The following is an 18,585-nucleotide window of genomic DNA, read 5'->3' as shown; positions in this document are numbered from 1 at the left end:
TAGAGACTTTTCTGGACTAATTCTGTAAAACCTGCATTCATGCCATATCTGGTCACAGAAGTCTCTCTTCTGGTATCCTAATAATTAATGATGAGTATAGAGTTCAGTTTTCTTTTTTTGTTGTTGTTTTGTTTTGTTTTATCCAAAGATGGTTCACTCCCCATCCAGGGGTCCTTTACAGGAATGTACCTTCAACAGTGTGGAAGAGACGATCCTGTCCTAGCTTTTGCTTACTGCTTATAATGGTCTCAAAGTCAACAACTTCAGGAAGATTCAAGGTTAGAGTATTGTCCCTGATGGTTTTCAACAAGTGCCCTGGCCTTTACCCAAACGAGTGAGGATGAAGAAGATAAATGCAAGTGAGATGAAGACAGCCTTTTTCTGGGGCTAACATATAGATCAAATAATGAAAATTATTTGCAGACAGGGATACTATAAATTTCCCCCTGAGGTGACTACGAATTTCCAGCTAACATGCTTGTAAGGTTGCAGACTTTCAAGGCTATCCTGAAAATAGACAGAAGACAAAATTAAGAGAGATTAAAACAACAAGGCTTACTGCTCAAATAAAATATTAGCTGTTTCAGAGAGTAAACGTTCTTTCATGCTACTGGAAGCATTTGATAAAAATGTTAATTACACTGTGCGTGTGTGTGTGTGTGTGTGTGTGTGTGTGTGTGTGTGTGTGTGTGTGTGTGTGTGTGTGTGTATGCGCGACCGCATGCGTATGCGCTCCATGGAAAGCGATGGCGGGGGAGGAGGGAGAGGGAGAGGAAGAAAGAGAGAGAGAGAATGAATATGCATGTGCACTCCATGTAGTATGTGTGGAGGTCAGGGTATCTATAGGAATTGGTTCTCCCCTTCTACAACATAGGTCCCAAGGATCAAACTCAGGTCATTAGGCATTGAAGCAAGCACCTGATAAGTCATCTTGCGGACCAAAAAAAGTTGTCCTTTATAAAGGAATACATTTTCTAAGCTCTTTATTCCTTAATCTTGAAAATCATAATGGTAATGGGATCTTTTAAAAAAATTATCTTCAGCTCTTAAAATTACACAGCAAAATATGAAGGGTGTGGGGTGATATCACCACCTAGACTGCTATTTGAAGGTATTCTATTAACGTCCATAAAAACCAGTAGAGGAAAAAAAATATGACCTGCTTAGATTCCTGTTCTTTTTTACCTTTGGTGACTATAAAGAAATAAATGTGGTATCCAGTAGAAGATACAGTATAAAAGTATTTGTTATTATCATCATTCTGATTTGGTTTTAAAGACTCACATGTGAATTTTATATAAAAGAACATGAAAAAAAAAAATAACTGATGCTACCCAGTCAGACTAATTATACAATACTTATTTCACTACCTAACACTTTAAGTAAACAGATGAAAGGTTTCCAAAAGGGATCAATGCATGTCTTTGATGAAATAAAGAACACAGTAATTATAAGCTCTAAGTCTTGATTTTCATAAACAATCAAAAATATTTAAAAATTCACTTCAATACAGAAGTTACTGTTTTATCCACAACTATTCATGATGTTGCCAAAACATATTAGACTATGAAAGTTTGACAACAGTAATATTATCTCAGTACTAGATCAGGAGATATAAAACATAAAAGTGACTCTCCACTTGGAGAGTCTTAAGGTATAATTAATAACATAAATATAACAATGTGTGCGCATTCATATATGTAGAGAAGGGGGGATGGGGAGGGGAAGAAGGTAAGAGGGGTGAGGATAGTGAGAGGCAGGAAGAAGAAGAAAGACATCATGGGATAAGAAGATAGGCAGATATGTAACATTTTCCTACCCCCATTAAAATAGCACCTGGAATTATACATGAGATTAGTTTGGGAACTCAAGTGGCAGTGTGCAGATTTCTGCACCAGGAAGAAAAATGTTGAAAATCAGGGGCAATGTGTAAGTGATTACAAAGTCCAAGACCTATTCTGGGAAGCCAATTTAAAAGAACAAATACTGAATATAGGAAATCACTCATAAAATCAGCAAAAGCAGTCTTGATAATTATAGTGCAGTCGCCTTTTCAGTCCTTCATTATTGTATTCCATAAGGACTTTTAAAAATATAGTATGGTCGTATAACACATGTCATACAACATACACTAAACTGTGAGAATCTATGGTATTAAAATAAGCAGTTCCAAACACTTATGAGCAAAACACATTTATGGACAGCCATTAACGTCATTGATTAAATAATTTTCACATAACTGGCACATTAATTTGAAGTATGTAAATCTTATGTGTTTTAAGGCTAATATGTGTGAATGAGCTGTCATATCATCTGCCCAGGCTTGAATGCTTTCTCCGCCTTGTAAATTATATAATAACTCATGATGTGATAAAAGTTTTTTTTTTCTAAAACCACTATTTCCAAATACATAGTGCTGACGATTAACATCAGCAGTGGTTTAAAAATTGTAAATTATTGCTGGTTTCCAGCCAAAAGATTAATTTTGGATAAGTAAAAGACTAATGCATTGAATTCAGTTTTGACTCAGACCTATAAAATAAACAAGTCAGCCATAAAACATTTTTGAGGGAAATTACATATGAAAAAAGTATTTGTGCTTTCAAAGATACCTTATAATTCCTTGAATCAGGCTTCCTCAAATCTGTTTTTCTATTTTATTAATGTGAGTACAGACACATCAAAAATTTTTATGTATACAAGGATGAGTGATATTTAGATAAAGAGCTTGCTTTGAAAGCATGGGTGTCCAGAAACCTTCAAAAGCAAACAAACAAACAAAAAGCCAGGACAGTGGTACATGCCTGTAATTCCGGAGGTGTTGAGATGGAAGGGAGCTTGCTGGCCAGTTATCCTGGCATAGTTGGCAAAATGACAGACCTTTTCTCAAAACAAAAAGTGGAGAGAGCCAAAGAAATAATGCCCAAGGCTGTCTACTGACCTCCACATGCACACTGGGTGTGTATGTGTATGCGTGTGTGTGTGCCTACGTGTGTGTGTACATATATATCCCCTGAACCCACACAAATAACTGCCACAAAACCAAAATCATCATCTTTTAAAACATTCAATTAAATATATGGTATAAATCTGACATAGCAGCTCACAGCTTTAATTCCAGCACTCATGAGGCAGAGGCAGGTGCATCTCTGTGAGTTAAAGGGCAGCTTTGTCTATATAATAGTGAGTTCCAGGATAAGGAGGGCTACATAGGAAGAACTTGCCTCAAAAAATATAGTATATATTCATGGTATATAGGGATTACTTAGCTATATATCATATAATGGTTATGACAATCAAATTAGCATATCCATCACCACCCATGCTACATACATCAATCCCTAAAATTTAATTCATCTTATAACAAAGTTTATATTCTTTAATCATCATTCCTCTCATCCCCCCCCCCACCTCTGTCTGACATTCTACTCTATATCCATGTTTTACTATGTGTTTGATTCAATATATTAAGGGCATAATACGGCATTTTTTTGTGTGTCTGGCTCATTTCACTTAGCATAACCTTCTCCAGGTTCATCTATGTTGCTAAAGATTTTAGTCAATAGTCTTCTGCTTCTGTTGTCTTAGACTGTGACAGCACAGTATATATGGTAGTGGGAAACACATGGAGCAAAGCTACTCACCTGCTGGCAGCCAGGAAGCAGAAAGAAGGGGCCATGATCCCAATATTCCTTTAAGGGCCTGTCCCAAGCAACCTAACTTTCTCCTCTAAGGATCTATGTCTTTAAGGTTCCGCTACCTCTCAATAGCACCAAGATGAGAATAAATTGCCTTTGGGGAAAATTCCATGTCCTAGCGATAGTGGTCCATTATATTCTCATGCCTTATTCTTGTGACGTATATCTATAGTTATTTATATCTATGTTTGTTTAATTCTAGAAGGCTATGTCTTCATTTATCTGCTGGCATGTATTGTTTATCTCCTACTGGGTAGTTACGGGTATCAATATGTTCAGGCAAATGCTTGTGCCTTAAGGTTTGTAAAATCAGGGAACTCGTAATCTAGAATCCAAACATAGAGTGTAGGCATTCATGTTTCGATAAATGCTTCATTCTTTCCTAATATGTCTATATCTGGGTATCCTTAGTGTCTAAGAGTATATTCCAGAGGTTTGGCAAACATAATGAAAGTTTATGCAATACAGGACATCTCACTCATTCTCTGCTTTAAATACTATCTAGAAAAAAAAAAGTATGAACTTTTCAGAATTATATTACCACAAATTCAAAATTAATCCCATTAAATATTGCTGTGGTAGAATGTTAATTTAAGGAATGTGACTTTTGTTTATGCTGCATTTGGTTAAGTCTTCGAAGCTGTGTTACTTTGCCTGTCTAAAATACCTGATGGTCTAATAAAGAGATGAACGGCCAATAGTGAGGCAGGAACAAGGATAGACGGGGCTGGCAGGCAGAGAGAATAAACAGAAGGACAAACAAGGAAGAGGGAGAAGCAAGGAGAGAACAAAGACAGGAGGATGTCAGGGACCAGACACTCAGACAGCCATGGAGTAGGAAGGAAAGAAAGAAATACAGAAGATAAAAGCCCAGAGGGAAAAAGTAGATGAGATACTTTAAGTTAAGAAAATCTGGCAAGAAACAAGCCAACCTAAGGTCAGGAATTCATACCTAAGAATAAGCCTCCATGTCTGAGTTATTGGGGGGCTCGGTGGTAGATCCCACAAAACGCTAAAAAAAAAACCCAAAAGATTAAAGGATAAAAGTATTTCAAACAAGCATTACTAGGACTTAAAGTCATAAAAACTGTATAATGCAGGTGTTATGAGGCCTTTAGACATTAAGACTACCATTCTTAGCCAGGAAGTGGTTGGACACGGCTTTAATCCCAGCACTTGGGAGGCAGAGGCAGGCAGATCTGAGTTTGATGCTAGCCTGGTCTACAGAGCCAGGACAGGCTCCAAAGCAACACAGAGAAATCCTGTCTAGAAAAACAAAAACAAACAAACAAATAAAAAAGACTACTACTTTTGAAGTTAGTGAAACAACAGAGATGAATTATGCAGTGGAAAGGGAGAAGGTTCTTCCTAAAATTTATGTATCAAATTTAAGGTGAGACAGATTGGGAGAGGAAAGTATTCACATAACATAGCAATTCTGAGTACATGAAGGCCTCAGAGGTCATCCTGGATTGATGAAAAATTACTAAACTAGCAAAGGGCTGTAACTCTTCATGAATGTGAAAGGAAGCTTCAAGATTAAACAACTCTTCTATAAGAGGTGGCATGCATGTTGCTACACTGAATTACAATAAACATGAGTTAAGGTTTTTGGAGCAGCTCAGTCAAAACAAGACTGGGGACCCATGGGACCCAAGTCCACTATTCCACTTTAATATAGAATTTACTTGTTTTACTGCCATACCCAAAGTGACTTTCTTCACTATTATGTCTACCATATGGAGTCCACTGACAAATAAAAATGCACACTCTTTGAAACCTGGGAAAAATAAAGTTAGCTTGTATGTTCTTTAACCCTATACAAACAATATTACCCCCCACCCACACACACTCTCCTTTCCTGGTTTGGGGATGCAGTTTGGGTGACAGAGTTCTTACCTAACATGAACTAAGGCCTGGATTTGATCTCCAGTGCCACATAAACCAATGATGATGGCACATATGTGAAATGCAACACTTGGAAGATAGAGGCAGAAAAATCAGGAAGACAAGGCTATTTTCCACTCCATAGCTAGAAACCAGGCTAAAATACATAAGGTGTCTCAAAAAAGCACAAAGAAATAAAGCTCTCATTTAAGATATCAATTTTTGAGGCTTAAGTTTATGTCTTAATATAATTAAAGATAAACCATTAGCTAACATACGAAAAATTTTGCTTTCTTTCTCTCAAAGAGTAATCATTATTTAATATGAAACAGAGTGCTATTCTATTGTAATTTAAGAAACAATTCTAAAATTCTCTTCTAAAATAGTAGTATAAAGCCTTTATAAAATTTACTTATATGGATTGTCTCAGGACTGAAACATTTTAAATAGAGTATGTTAAAAACTACAATGACTACAAGCATTAGACTAATAGATGTTAAAACCAATTTAAAAATGATATTACTCAATAATTAGTATACAATACTCCTAGAATTGATATAATTCTCACTACCTTCAATATACTAAATAAATTTTGAATATCCAAGCAAAATTTCATTAATTATCAAGGGAGGTTTGAACTACTTAATTCTATTACAGCTGGGGTGTTTTTTTTTTTTAATTACATAATCTTTGTAGCTAGTAAGTTTTCCCAACTTCACATTTAAGACATAGGGGTTTAAAAGAAAAGGATACTAGACACAGAAAGCACTCAATCAAAGCACAATGTTCCAACTGACTTAAGCTGAATATGTATTGATGAATGAAAGCACTTTGTCTATACACAGTAGACTCCTACTTGTGTGATTCTCCAGTCTCTTATCCAGGTTTCATGATATTCATGGTATTAAAAGAGCTACTGAAGCATAATTAACTGAACAAAAGGGAAGCTTTAGCAGGAAAGGGGGAATTCATAGGACCATTACTAGCTTAAAATTGTCAACTGGTAGACCATCAATTCCCAATGCCTGAATTACAACTAACTCTTGTCAGGTCCCCTTTCTTGCTAGGTTCTCCATCACTTAAATCTACCTTTGATTGGTATCCAATGACAACTGCATAATGTTCATTCTAACCTTTTTCTTTGTCCCCCCCCCCCCCGAATGCTTTTTCTGTCTATGAAACTCTACTCAGATTTAATTCACTTTGTCTGCAAAGTCCTATACAATCCCAGCCCACAAGAGCCAGCTCAAATTCCTATGAACCTCATTGTCTCTAACACTTATTCAGTGACTGAAGGATATGCAACTTCATTATGCATTTCATGAACCTCAACTCCTCAATATGACTACAAGTTTTTTTAAGGACAGCAATGCCTTTTTATAGGCCTCTCATATCCACTCAAAACACACACGCACACGCACGTGCGCGCGCACACACACACAAAACACACACACTAGCCCAATTTTCTACCCCCAACAATTATACTGTCTAAACTGAATATAGTATTACTACTAACCATAACATAAAGAATACACTACCCTAAAATAACACTGGCCAATACATCTTAAGCTTTGAAGAATACTTATTTTTAAGTCTGTTAGAAAAAAGGATAATCATGGTGAAAATTCTATTTTTTAATTTAGAACTGAAAATCCATCATTAAATGGAAGAAAAGGGATTTCCATATACAAACTGACACTTTATAATTCAATGGTAATGTTTTAAAAGATTGGCATATTCCCACTAATGATAATCTCATGTCTGCTGGGTAGCAACAACAGGAGGGGGTTAATAAAACTTTTAAGATCCTTGGCTTGACCACGTCTATTATTTTTCAGGTGCTACTCCCACAGCTAAATGACATTTTTCATTAGAAACAAATGTGTATAGTGTAAGAAGCAATCTCAAGAAATGTCTTAACTTAAAGTGGCCTACAGCACACATATGGACTTAAAGGCCCTACTTATAATATCCATTATGCAATTTATCTTCCAATTTTCCATCTCTCTAGAAAGCACATTTTCTCAGACAGATTTCTTAGAAACTGTCAGAAATAATTTTCTCCTTTAATGCCTTAGTCCTTGTACCTTTGAAAGTGGGTGAACAAAGGCAAAGCTTCTACCTGTCAAAAAGGCATTTCTGTATATTATTATTAGCAGATTCATCATAAAACTCTAAAGGACAGAGAGGAGAAAAATAATCTAAAAAGAAAACTAGAAGACTGAGTTCTTCTCAAATACAAGCACGTAGAATTAAGTATAGCAATAAAGAAAATGATAATTATGAAACCAATTTGGAAATTCTAGTAGTTTAAAACAGTTCTAACATCTATTTGTGGTCACTATACTTTTAACTTAGTTTAGTCATAATTATCAGTAAGTTTAGAAAACTGTCTTAAACCCTAAACTGAGCTATATTGTAAATAGCTCTGGACTATATATACGCAAGTTTAACTTTTTAAAGTATTCCCAAAATTCCTATGAAAAAGATGGGTTGCTTCTAGGTGGAGCCACTATCATGTGTTATTGGGCAATAAGTACTCTTTAATATTTGTTAGAGATCACTCTTGTTATATGCTTTTACTACAATAAAACATTTAAAGTAGCCAGGCATGGTGGTTCATATCCATATGTTTCATCTTGAGAGTCTGAGGTAGAAGGATCACCAATAATTTGAAGCCAACCTTGGCCTACAGAGTGATCTCCAGGTCAGTTTGGGCTAGAGTAAGACTCTGTGTCCAAAAGAAAACAAAATTAGGCTGGATAGACAGCTCAACAAGTAAAGCACCTGTTGGCAGAAGTGTGAGGGTTGGAGTTTGAATTCCCCAAATCATGGGAATGTGTGTGGTGGTCCACCTGTAATTTCCCGCTGTTAGGAAGGCAGAGATACAGAATCACAGAAGCCAGCTGGCTAGCTACACCAGCCAGGATTAGGAAATGGTATTTCAACTCAGAGCTTTTGCCTCAATGAATAAGGTGGAGAACAACCAAGATAGCCAGTCTCCCAGCATTGGGCCTTCACAGGCACGCTTACGCATGTACATACAGACACATACATCACATATGCATGCATGCATACGTATACATACACACACACACACACGTTAAAAATGAAAAATTTTTATAACAGAAAATAAGTACCTCCTTGCCACAGTAGACAGAGTTTTGGTCTCATGTGTATAAAATAAACTAAAACCAGCAAGATGTTTATGATTAAAGATGGTGGACACTGTGGGAATGTTATGTGAAAATTAGGTTAAGGGTCATAGAAGATAAAAATGTAGAAGATATAGGGATGGATCTTCACATAGCTGTATTATTCAGTTGTACAATCAGAAGTTATAGTGTAGAGGTAGGGATATCCTGCATTCAATCCCCAGTACTATGAAAAGAGGGAGGGGTGAAAGAAAATTATAGTTGGGTCTATCCTTTAATATTACCTGTCCTATAGTCTCTGCTATAAATAATAAGTGGAGAAAACTAAATAAAAGAAACATCACACATCTAGTAGAGGCTATTATTATATAAATATATAGGCATAAAAATAAGATATAGCTGAATACCCAAGAATCTATAACTATATTCACAGCAGTATAAAAAAAATAAGGGTAGCCAGGCAGTAGTGGGGAAGACCTTTAATCCCGCACTCGGGAGAGGTAGGCAGATCTCTGTGAGTTCAAAGCTAGCTTGGTCTATAGAGAAAGCTCCAGGATAGGCTCTAAAACTACGCAGAGAAACCCCAGTCTCAGGAAAAAAAAGTTAACAAAATAAGGGTAATGATTAGAGACATGTGTAACTAAATTTATTTGCCTCATAGTTTTCATATATTTGCAAAGGCCTCAGTCTGATGAATGCATGTTAATGGTTTCCACTGTGATCTACTAAAAATACAGTAGGTACTCTTGTATTAGTTCTGATGGAAATAATTTTTTTAACAGGGGTGTCACTGTGTGCGTATTGATGGTGTACTCCATTAATCCCAGCATTCAGGAGGCAGTTCTCTGAATTTGAGGACAGCCTGGTTTACAGAGTAAATTCCAGGACAGCCAGAGCCATTTATTACACACAGATACTCTGCCTTGAAACACAAAACAACAACAAAAATGCTTTCTTGGAGCTCTCCATACAATGTGCTCAGAGTCCTCTTTTGGCCCTAAATCCAGTTTTCCTTGCTTACTACAATTCATTTTCACCCTCCTTGATTGCCATGAACCCTCTATTCCTGCCTGTAGATCTGTGAGACTCTCTTTAGATAACCAATGTTTTCAGTGTGGAAGAGAAAGTGAGACAGGGCCACAGATGGTTGGTACTAGATGAATGCATGTTATAGTCCTTCAAATTTTTCCTTTAATTGAAGTTCTAAAACTATTAAATTCCTTGGAAAGTCCTCCATGAGACAATTTTGCCGAAGGCTGTATTATGATACATAACAACAATATATATATAGGAATCACAGCTTTACAAATTGGCAACCCTCAAGACAATGTAAAAATATACATTAGGGAAATGCAATTTTCAGCCAGTTATTTTTACTAGCAGTACAAAACTGAAAACTATCTCAGATATCTGTCCATCTGAGCAGTTCAAACTCACTATGTGGCTAGAGGAGCAGAAGGGATGCAAAGAGACTAACTAAAACATCACAAGAGCTCTGTGGAGGTTCTATGCTTTTGATAAACTCAAAAAGAAATGGCTTGCCATGCCAACCTGGTGACCCAACCAAGTTCAATCACCAGAGCTCACATAAAGATAGGAGAGAACCAACGCCACAAAAGTAATGACATTTAATAATTGCTGACATGTGGAACTATACATACCAAGAAATATGATTTCACCCATTGGGCCATTTGTTTCTTTTCATTTTCTCTGGTGCCTCCTGCCACAGGCTTCAGCCTTACAAGCTCTGAATCATGTTCAAACCCTCTCTTCCTTTCATTCTCCTGAACCAGCAACTGAATTCTGAAGAGTGATTTCCTTGTTTCTTAGTTTTGTTGACTCACACCAAGTCCCTAGCTTAGGCTCTTATCCCCATAACTATCCTATCTTTTACTTGATCCAAATTCCATAAACCATTGTCTTCTTTCTTCTAAAACATACTCATGAGCAAATTTACAGCCATTAGAATGGAGTTGCTTAGAAAACATTTTTGAGCACAAGAATAGCTAGGCAATGATGGAAGCCGAAAAAACAGGTGAGCTGCAATCTTCCCACTCCTACTCAAAACCTGGCCCTAGAGTAGGAATGTCTGAGAATGCTGATACTGTCTTCCAATTCGTCACTTTGCAACATTCCCACAATCACAATCTCTGCTCAACTTTCCCACTTCCCAACACTTTCCCACTTTCCTACCTCTAGGTCATCTTAACTCTAGCTGGTCTGTCCCATCTGAAGACTCATCCTCCAATTCCTCTTACATTCTAGAAGAAAGACTATCCTATGCTCCTTATCTCTAACACAAGAAATGGTTACCTAATCCAAACCTCTTATCCCTACTTTTCTGGAAACTTCCAACACAAAGTATCACTTCTTTGAAGTTTGATGAATTAAAGAGACAACAGCACAGTGGAATGGTGGGAAAATGCCTAGAGGGCAAGTTGCTGACTGAGTGCAAGCTACTGGGAATCCCCTGCTACTGTGGAAAGGGTGTGGTGTTAACAGCAACTAGTTTGAGAACACCCCAGTTAAGATTTCAAAATCTGTTGGCCATAAAAGCTCCTCAACAGTAATCCATGGACTTTTTCCATCTAAAAACCTGACTATTTGGGAAGCTATTCCTTCCCACGTATCTTAATCCTGATCACTCTTTTACGTCATGTCTCTTAATTTTGCCTGTATCTTATTGGCTGAGCATGTATGCACTGTGTTGAAATAATATTAAGCAACTTTCTTATTTGTATCATTTCATGAATAAGATAGGAAGCATTGAGGGGACAGGACCACTTAGTCCATTTCACTGGTATCTAACCACAGACCTCAGCACAATTGCTTAAACACACACACACACACACACACACACACACACACACACACACACACACTTCCCCCAAGTGACACAGAATTTCCAGTCAACTATTCAATACTAACAGATTTTAAGGTTGAGCAAGTTTGTAAAGCATGATATATTAAGACATGTAGAAACTATACCCACATTTGATACAAAAGATGCCACTTATAGTTGGACTGAACACAATTTTCCTCCACCCAACCAACAATATACTATTACACCATATATCATTCTTTGGATGTTTTTTTTTTTTTTTCTTCTTTATACTATATAAGCTCTGGTTCATTTTTTTGCTCCTAGCAACAATAACTATAGAAGCTCAACTCTAAATAAGTTTACTGTTGGGAATCTAGTCTTCCCACCTACACAAACCACTGGCTTCCCACAGTCTCCAGTGTCTTGTGAGCAACAGCCCAATTACTGAATGTGGAAAGGCAACTTACACATTGAAGGTCCATTCTTGGCAGCCATTGGTTTTTAGTGCTAGTCCTCACTTAGCTTAATTGATTCAGAACAGTATAAAAAGAGACATTATTATACAAGTTTGAAAAAGAGAGTACTTACAAAATGTAAATGTAAAAGCTCTGGTCATTGTGCCACTTTAAAACAGACAAGCATGTGTGACATGGAAAGCCCAGAATGCGTACTGAAATCAAGGAAACCTGGGAACTCTGACTAATCTCATTACACGAGTTTAGTATTCCGTACATCTACATTCTCAAAAAGTGTATTTATCCATAGAAAGGGGAACCCAAATGACTTCAAAATACAATCCATTGTAGCAAAAGGGTTTTGTGTCAGACACAACTTCAGTCTCAAAGTGTACAGTTTTTAAGAGAAACATACTTTAAAAAGTGACCCATGCATGTATTAACAAAGTACCTTTCACTTTACCGTTTATGATCTTCACATCAAATTGAAAGATCCTAGCAGAGACTCCTCATGGCCTGCCATGAATTAGCTGGAATATGAATTCAAGCACAATTTCTAAGTAAGAAAGAATTACAGGCGAGATTATCACTCCTTTCAGTCATATGGGGAAGAATGGGAAAATAAACACAGCTCTCTCTTTTTTTTTTAACTAAATATACTTACTTGGCTGTACATACACCTGTATGTACACATATAAACTAATTTTATAATTATATATACATCATTCTATGAAAACCATTGATGGTTTTCTGATACAAGTAATAACTGAGAACACGCCTACCCTCTCTAGCAGCAAGAAAAGACATTAAGTTGTTCTCCAGTGTGAGTTTCATAATTGGTGAAAAGAACCATATTATACCTTCAAAAGGCTCAATATGGTCAGCAAAAGGAAGTTATGTTATCCATTATGTTAGCATGGATAAGGAAATCAGTCATGGTCCAGTTGTATCATCTGCAGTAGAGATACTTTCTACTTATTTTAGTCACTTTTCATTCAAAAAAGACAATAGGAATGCAACAGCTTGTGTTTAAACTGCTAATTCACTATCCTTTGAACCTGAATTGCATTATCAAATCAATCATATTTCTGATTGCTCAATAAACAGGATTGCTGCTACTCTGGTATAACAAAATGCTTACATCTATATCACAATCCACCACCTCCTAAACATGATGAAAACAGTAATTTTATTATTCTGGTAGGATAAGAGTTAATGCTCAATCCTCTGACTTGAGCCTTATAAGATCTGCATGTCCAGGACTGGTTTTATTTTTAATCCCAGCACTCGGAAGGCAGAGGCAGGCTGATCTCTGTGAGTTAAGAGTCCAGCCTGGTCTACAGAGCCAGTTTCAGGACAGCCTCCAAAGCTACAGAGAAACCCTGTCTCAAACCACCCCCCAAAAAACAAATAAAAAAAAAAAGGTTTTATTCCTTTCAATAAATAGAAAATCACATTCACTGATATTTCAAAGCAAAATATCCATATGCAATTGTCAACACAAATTATATTAATTTTCCAGATGGTAAGTTAATTAAAAGGTTCATGCGATATATTACATACCACAGCATTAAAAATCTAAGACTATACTGTAGAAATACATGGGCTAATAGTTACGGGTTAATAATTAAGAGAGCTAGCCAAGTCTGGCATTGCTGACACATGCCTTTAATCCCAGCACACAGGAGGCAGAGGCAGGCAGATTTCTGTGAGTTCCAGGCCAGCCTGATTTACAGAGTGAGTTCCAGGACAGCCTCCAAAACAATGCAATACAGAGAAACCCTGTCTCAAAAAAAAAAGAAAGAAAGAAAGAAAGAAAGAAAGAAAGAAAGAAAGAAAGAAAGAGAAAGAAAAAGAAAAGAGAGAGAGAGAGAGAGATAGCCAGCAGTAAGAAGCCTAAGTCATTGGCCAAACAGTTTATAGTTAATATGTGTGTGTTTACTTGAAGCTAAAAGGCTGTGGGAGCAGGTGGAACAGATACTCCATCTTCACTATACAATCTCAGTGTTTTAACCAGGACCCTTCTCATGTTTCTTTACTAATGAGGGAGATACTTTAAATGAGTTTCAGCAAACAAATATAAAATAAGGGCTCTGAAAAATCTTATCACATCCTGTTATTTAGGGAGCCAATCATAATAGTATTTTTCATGAAAACAAGCGGGGCCTTTACTTTAAAAATCTCATGTTAAGATACTTTTTCTACCTGTGCTGCTTTTCACTCCTGAAATACACCTTTCACGTGAAGCAATTTCTTTTAAAAACCTAAAACCATATAACAAGTGTCCTAGAGTAACCCCACCCCCACCCCTTCCCCAGACTGACTCCTGTTCTTGGTAGCTAGCACTCAGTTTCCCTAGTGTTATGTGAGTGTGCTAATAAAGGACAGAAAAACAGAATGAGTATCAAAAGCCAGTCCAGATTGCCTCTGACAGTCACTCAAGAACACATAGAGGCCATCGTTTCTCTCTAGCCTACAGTTACTCAGTGTGTGATTCTGGGAACTGTAGCATAAGCATCACCACAGAGTTTGTTAGAAATGCAAATAAAGAGCTCCACCCCAGAGCAACTGGATCAAACTCTGGGAAAGGGCCCAGTAACTTCAGAGTTTTAACAAGCACAACAGAAAACTACAATGTGTGCTAAAGTCAAAGAACAAGTCCCCCACGAACTTTAATGTGCATGTTAAAATGCAAATTGTAATTCAGGGGGTTGAGGTGGGGCTTGGGAGCCTACAAGTCTAATACGTTCCCAGGTAATGTCTTTTATGGACCATATTACAAGCATTTTCTAAAACAGTTATTTGCCAACATTACCCAAGATGCTCATAAAATATGGAGTCCATGGCACTCCCCCAGATCAAATTAATCCCAATCTCAAGAGAAAAAGCTGGAAAATACACAGGTCTCCATTCCAACTACACACTAAAATTACCTGGGGAGATGTGAATAACTCTGCTTCCCAGGTCCCACCCTTGATCGACTAAATCAGGATCTCTGGGGATAGATTGCAGTTTCCCATTTTGAATAACTTCCCAATGATTCTGATGTGCAGCCGTAGCTGAGAAGGAATGCTTAGGAGTCTAACTGATTCAACACCTGCCACAGTGCAACCTTTACAGTAGCCAACCAGTTTTTCTAAAGCGGCTTGTGTGAGCTTCCTCGCCTATTTATGCTTTGGTTTGTGAACAGGAAAATGTACTTCACATTACGGTTTCCTTGTGTCTTGAATCTTATTTCTGGAGGGAAATAAATGTGCCCTCTGCAATGGTTAGGTACTCAAAAGACAGGGGCAACCTTGAAGTATTTGTGTCTATGTGGCCTATTATACGATGGCCTCTTTCTTCCCCCACCTGAAACACTGAAATTTCTGATGACCTGTCAGAGTGGCAGGGTAGCAGATGTATCTGTAACTTCTAAACCTACAAAAGTCAGATTCCACCAGTTACAAGCATTTTGACTGGAAGGTCTAGGAGATGCACTTTTACATATGTCAATTTGGAATTGTCAAAAGCATGTCTTCTGGTAGAGAGGAAAATTAAAAACAAGACCTTAAATATAATGTCTATAAGCGAGAGGCCTATACAATGCCACACTAATAAGCACACATTATAATCAAATAGGTAAAATGTTAAAGTATGTGGCGATTACCAAGGCACTGTAAAATAATCAGTTCTTTTCCTCTCAGAATCAGATTTTCTTGATTTTGACATTGTTTAAAAATTAGTTTAAATGAAAGTGACACTCGGTCCTTCATCCTCTGGTTGCTCAGGTTCAGTGCCTTCTATAAACTATTTGTTCTATAGAAACGTGACATACTAAAAGCCTACTAATGGTTCATAGCTACATTTTCCTCATACCAGCTCAACACATTCACAGTGATCAGATAGGTGTCTTATCTGCTTAATAACTTGAAAGGCAGAATTCAGCAACTAGGGTATTAAGAGAGAAACAAGGTATGTGTGCAAAGTGGCTATTGCTTAAAACATTTTTAAAGCATCTCTTTATGCACTGGTCAAGATCATTTTCCTCTTAACTGTTGTTATAGTTACTCAGTTAACCCAAACTCACTTTAAAATGTGCGAAAACAGCACCTCCTGAAAGTGTGTTCTCATATGCTTTGGAGCAATGGAGCGTGAGTGCTAAAACAGCCTTTGCCAAACTCAACAGCTCAAGAATTGAACAGGAGTAAATTTTTACAGTCCCATGACTTCACAGAGCCAAGCTAAGAATTACCCCAGGTCTAGCTTTTACTACATCACAGCCATCCAAGAGAAGGTAAAAAAGAAAAGAAAAAGTCACAAATAAGTGACTAAGTAGCTAGTATTTCATAGTTTTTTAACATGGCCATCTTTTTAAAATGGACTTTACATCTTAATGAAAAAGCAAATCGGCCAAATAAAGGTATAGACTTAGGATTTAAGCTCCTAGAATTAGCACCAGGAAATTTACAGAAGTACTTAATTTACTTGAGTGTCCACCGGGATGACGTTTCAATCATTTCTCATGAACTGATGCCCAAAGATGAACCAAATCTAAAGAAATGCACAGAGCACAGCAGAGTCATACAAAATTAAAGACATTTGAAGAATGAAAGCAAAGAAAACAAACAATACAAATGCACAATTTCCAGGACACTTTATTGTAATTTCCACTTTACATATTAATTTAATATTTTAGTAGAGTCAGATGTGTTCATAATTATCCAGTAGTAGTTCATTCCTCTAAGCTCACAAAATGAAAAGCAGCAAGTTAAAAAGAACATCCATTCAGGTATTTACGCTATGGGAAACAAGGGGCCCCGAGGCAGATGGGAGGGGATTCATGGTTTTCAGTTTGAGTGTACTGAAATTTTTCTCTGTATTTTTCTACCAATCATAACAGAAGCAATCATCCTTTCTCCCATTCTGCCTTCTTTTGGACTTTACATTCTGTCTAGCATTTAACTCAAAAACTCAGTTTACACTCAGTTTACACATTTTGAAAGAAAAGCCATATGCCCCATCTCCCACACAGCCAAATGGACAGAGATTAGAAGTAACCTGCCTTTTAGCCTGTAACAGCGCTATTTTAAACAATTTCAACCATGTACTTGAAGGATAAAATTATAAAGTACAAAAACCAAAGGAAATCGTAAAAGTGCCTACACATTTACCAGATTGTTTAACTATTCCTCAAATCACTGATTTTAACACAGATTGCTTAAATTGAAATCTACACAAAAGCGAATTCACCCTTAGTACAAGCTGACAGCGCTTTTTTTTTGGGGGGGGGGGGTCGGGGGCAACGTTCTTTGAATGTGCTATACCCAGACACTGGAATGAAGGAGTAAAAAAAAAAAAAAAAGGTCTCACTCTTCAAGTGTGAGGAAGCTGGTGGTGCGCTAGCTTCACTAGAAACACATTTTAATGGGTATGTTCAGTTAAAAATAGGTAGTAAATCAAAAGGTGTTTTAAGAAACCTCTCCCCTCCCCAAGGAACAGGGAAACCCAGAGGAAAAGCTGGGCAACCTCCCCAGAGCTCAAGAGCTAAGTTCTATCACTAGCAGAAAAGAAGTTAGATCACTGCTATTTTTCACCCTGCAATGGGATAGTAGCTCTCCATGTGCAAGGAAGGTACGCGGGGCGGGAATACTGGCGGGGCTTTCACGTGGGGAAATGGCGAGCCAAGTGAGGAGAGGTCGGTACCAACAGTGATCCAGATCTCCGCAAACGCCGGTGGGGCGAAGGGTGAGGGGTAGAAAAGATCGAAGGAAAGGGTCAAAACTCCTGGAAGTTAGCGCAAAGAGGAAGCGGAGAAGTCTGGAAGCCAGGGGGCCATGTCTGGCAAGCAGCCCCCTGCTCCAAGTGTGGGGTGCTCGCCTCGTGGGGCAGAGGACCGCCGAGCGCCCCTTGGGTCGGGGGGCTCTGGGGACCCGGACGGCGAGAGGGGCTGAGGGGCACCCGCGAGCAGGAGGCGGAGGACTTGCACTTTGCCTCAACTCTGAGCCCCATCCCGAGCCCGGGGGAAGAGGGCGACGGGGAGCGCGGTACTCACTAGGGCTCGTTGGTGAAGCGGGGGGTCCGGGGCTGCTGGTATCCGTACAGGTGACAGTAGAGCACATCGAAGCAAAAGCAGCACATCTCCGCTGACACCACCATCTTCCGGGAGCCCGGGGATGAGGACGAGGAGGACGGCGAGGAGGCGGTGGCGGCGGCCGGAGTAGAAAGTAGGGTTCCCACTCCGCAGCTCAGAGGTGGAGACAGCGAGATGCCCCCGCCGCCGCCGCCGCCGCCGCCGCCGCAGCCCTGGGGGGGAGAGAGGGTACAGCCGCCGCCGCCGCCGCCGCCGCTCAGCCCGCCCAGCCCGTTGAGCCGCGTCCCGGCGCCTCCTAGTCCCAGCTCCCCGGCTCGGCACTGGCTCTCCCCGCTGCAGTGGGAGGAGGAGGAGGCGCCACCACCGCCGCCCGAGCCGGAGGGGGGCGAACTGGACAGTTTCTGCTTCTTCACCCCACAGCAACCCGCCGCCATCTTGGAACAGTCTCCCCCACGCAGCGCTTCCGACCCATAAGTGAGGCGAGCTGGCGGCG

General features: G+C 38.7%; 1 protein-coding gene across 1 annotated transcript in view; it reads right to left on the bottom strand.

Moving 5' to 3' along the window:
- Nucleotides 1-18,575, bottom strand: part of Ammecr1 (AMMECR nuclear protein 1) — a 101,603-nt gene extending 83,028 nt beyond the window's left edge. The window contains exon 1 of the mRNA XM_051177993.1: nt 18,054-18,575. Coding sequence (XP_051033950.1) covers nt 18,054-18,526 — 473 coding nt within the window. The 5' untranslated portion in view covers nt 18,527-18,575. The remainder of the gene's footprint in view (nt 1-18,053) is intronic.
- Nucleotides 18,576-18,585: the final 10 nt, after the last annotated feature.

This window comes from Phodopus roborovskii, unplaced genomic scaffold (genome assembly GCF_943737965.1).
Source record: "Phodopus roborovskii unplaced genomic scaffold, PHOROB, whole genome shotgun sequence".
Taxonomy (NCBI): Eukaryota; Metazoa; Chordata; class Mammalia; order Rodentia; family Cricetidae; genus Phodopus; species Phodopus roborovskii.
The sequence above is the reverse complement of the archived record's forward strand: the minus strand, read 5'-3'. Positions and strand labels throughout refer to the sequence as shown.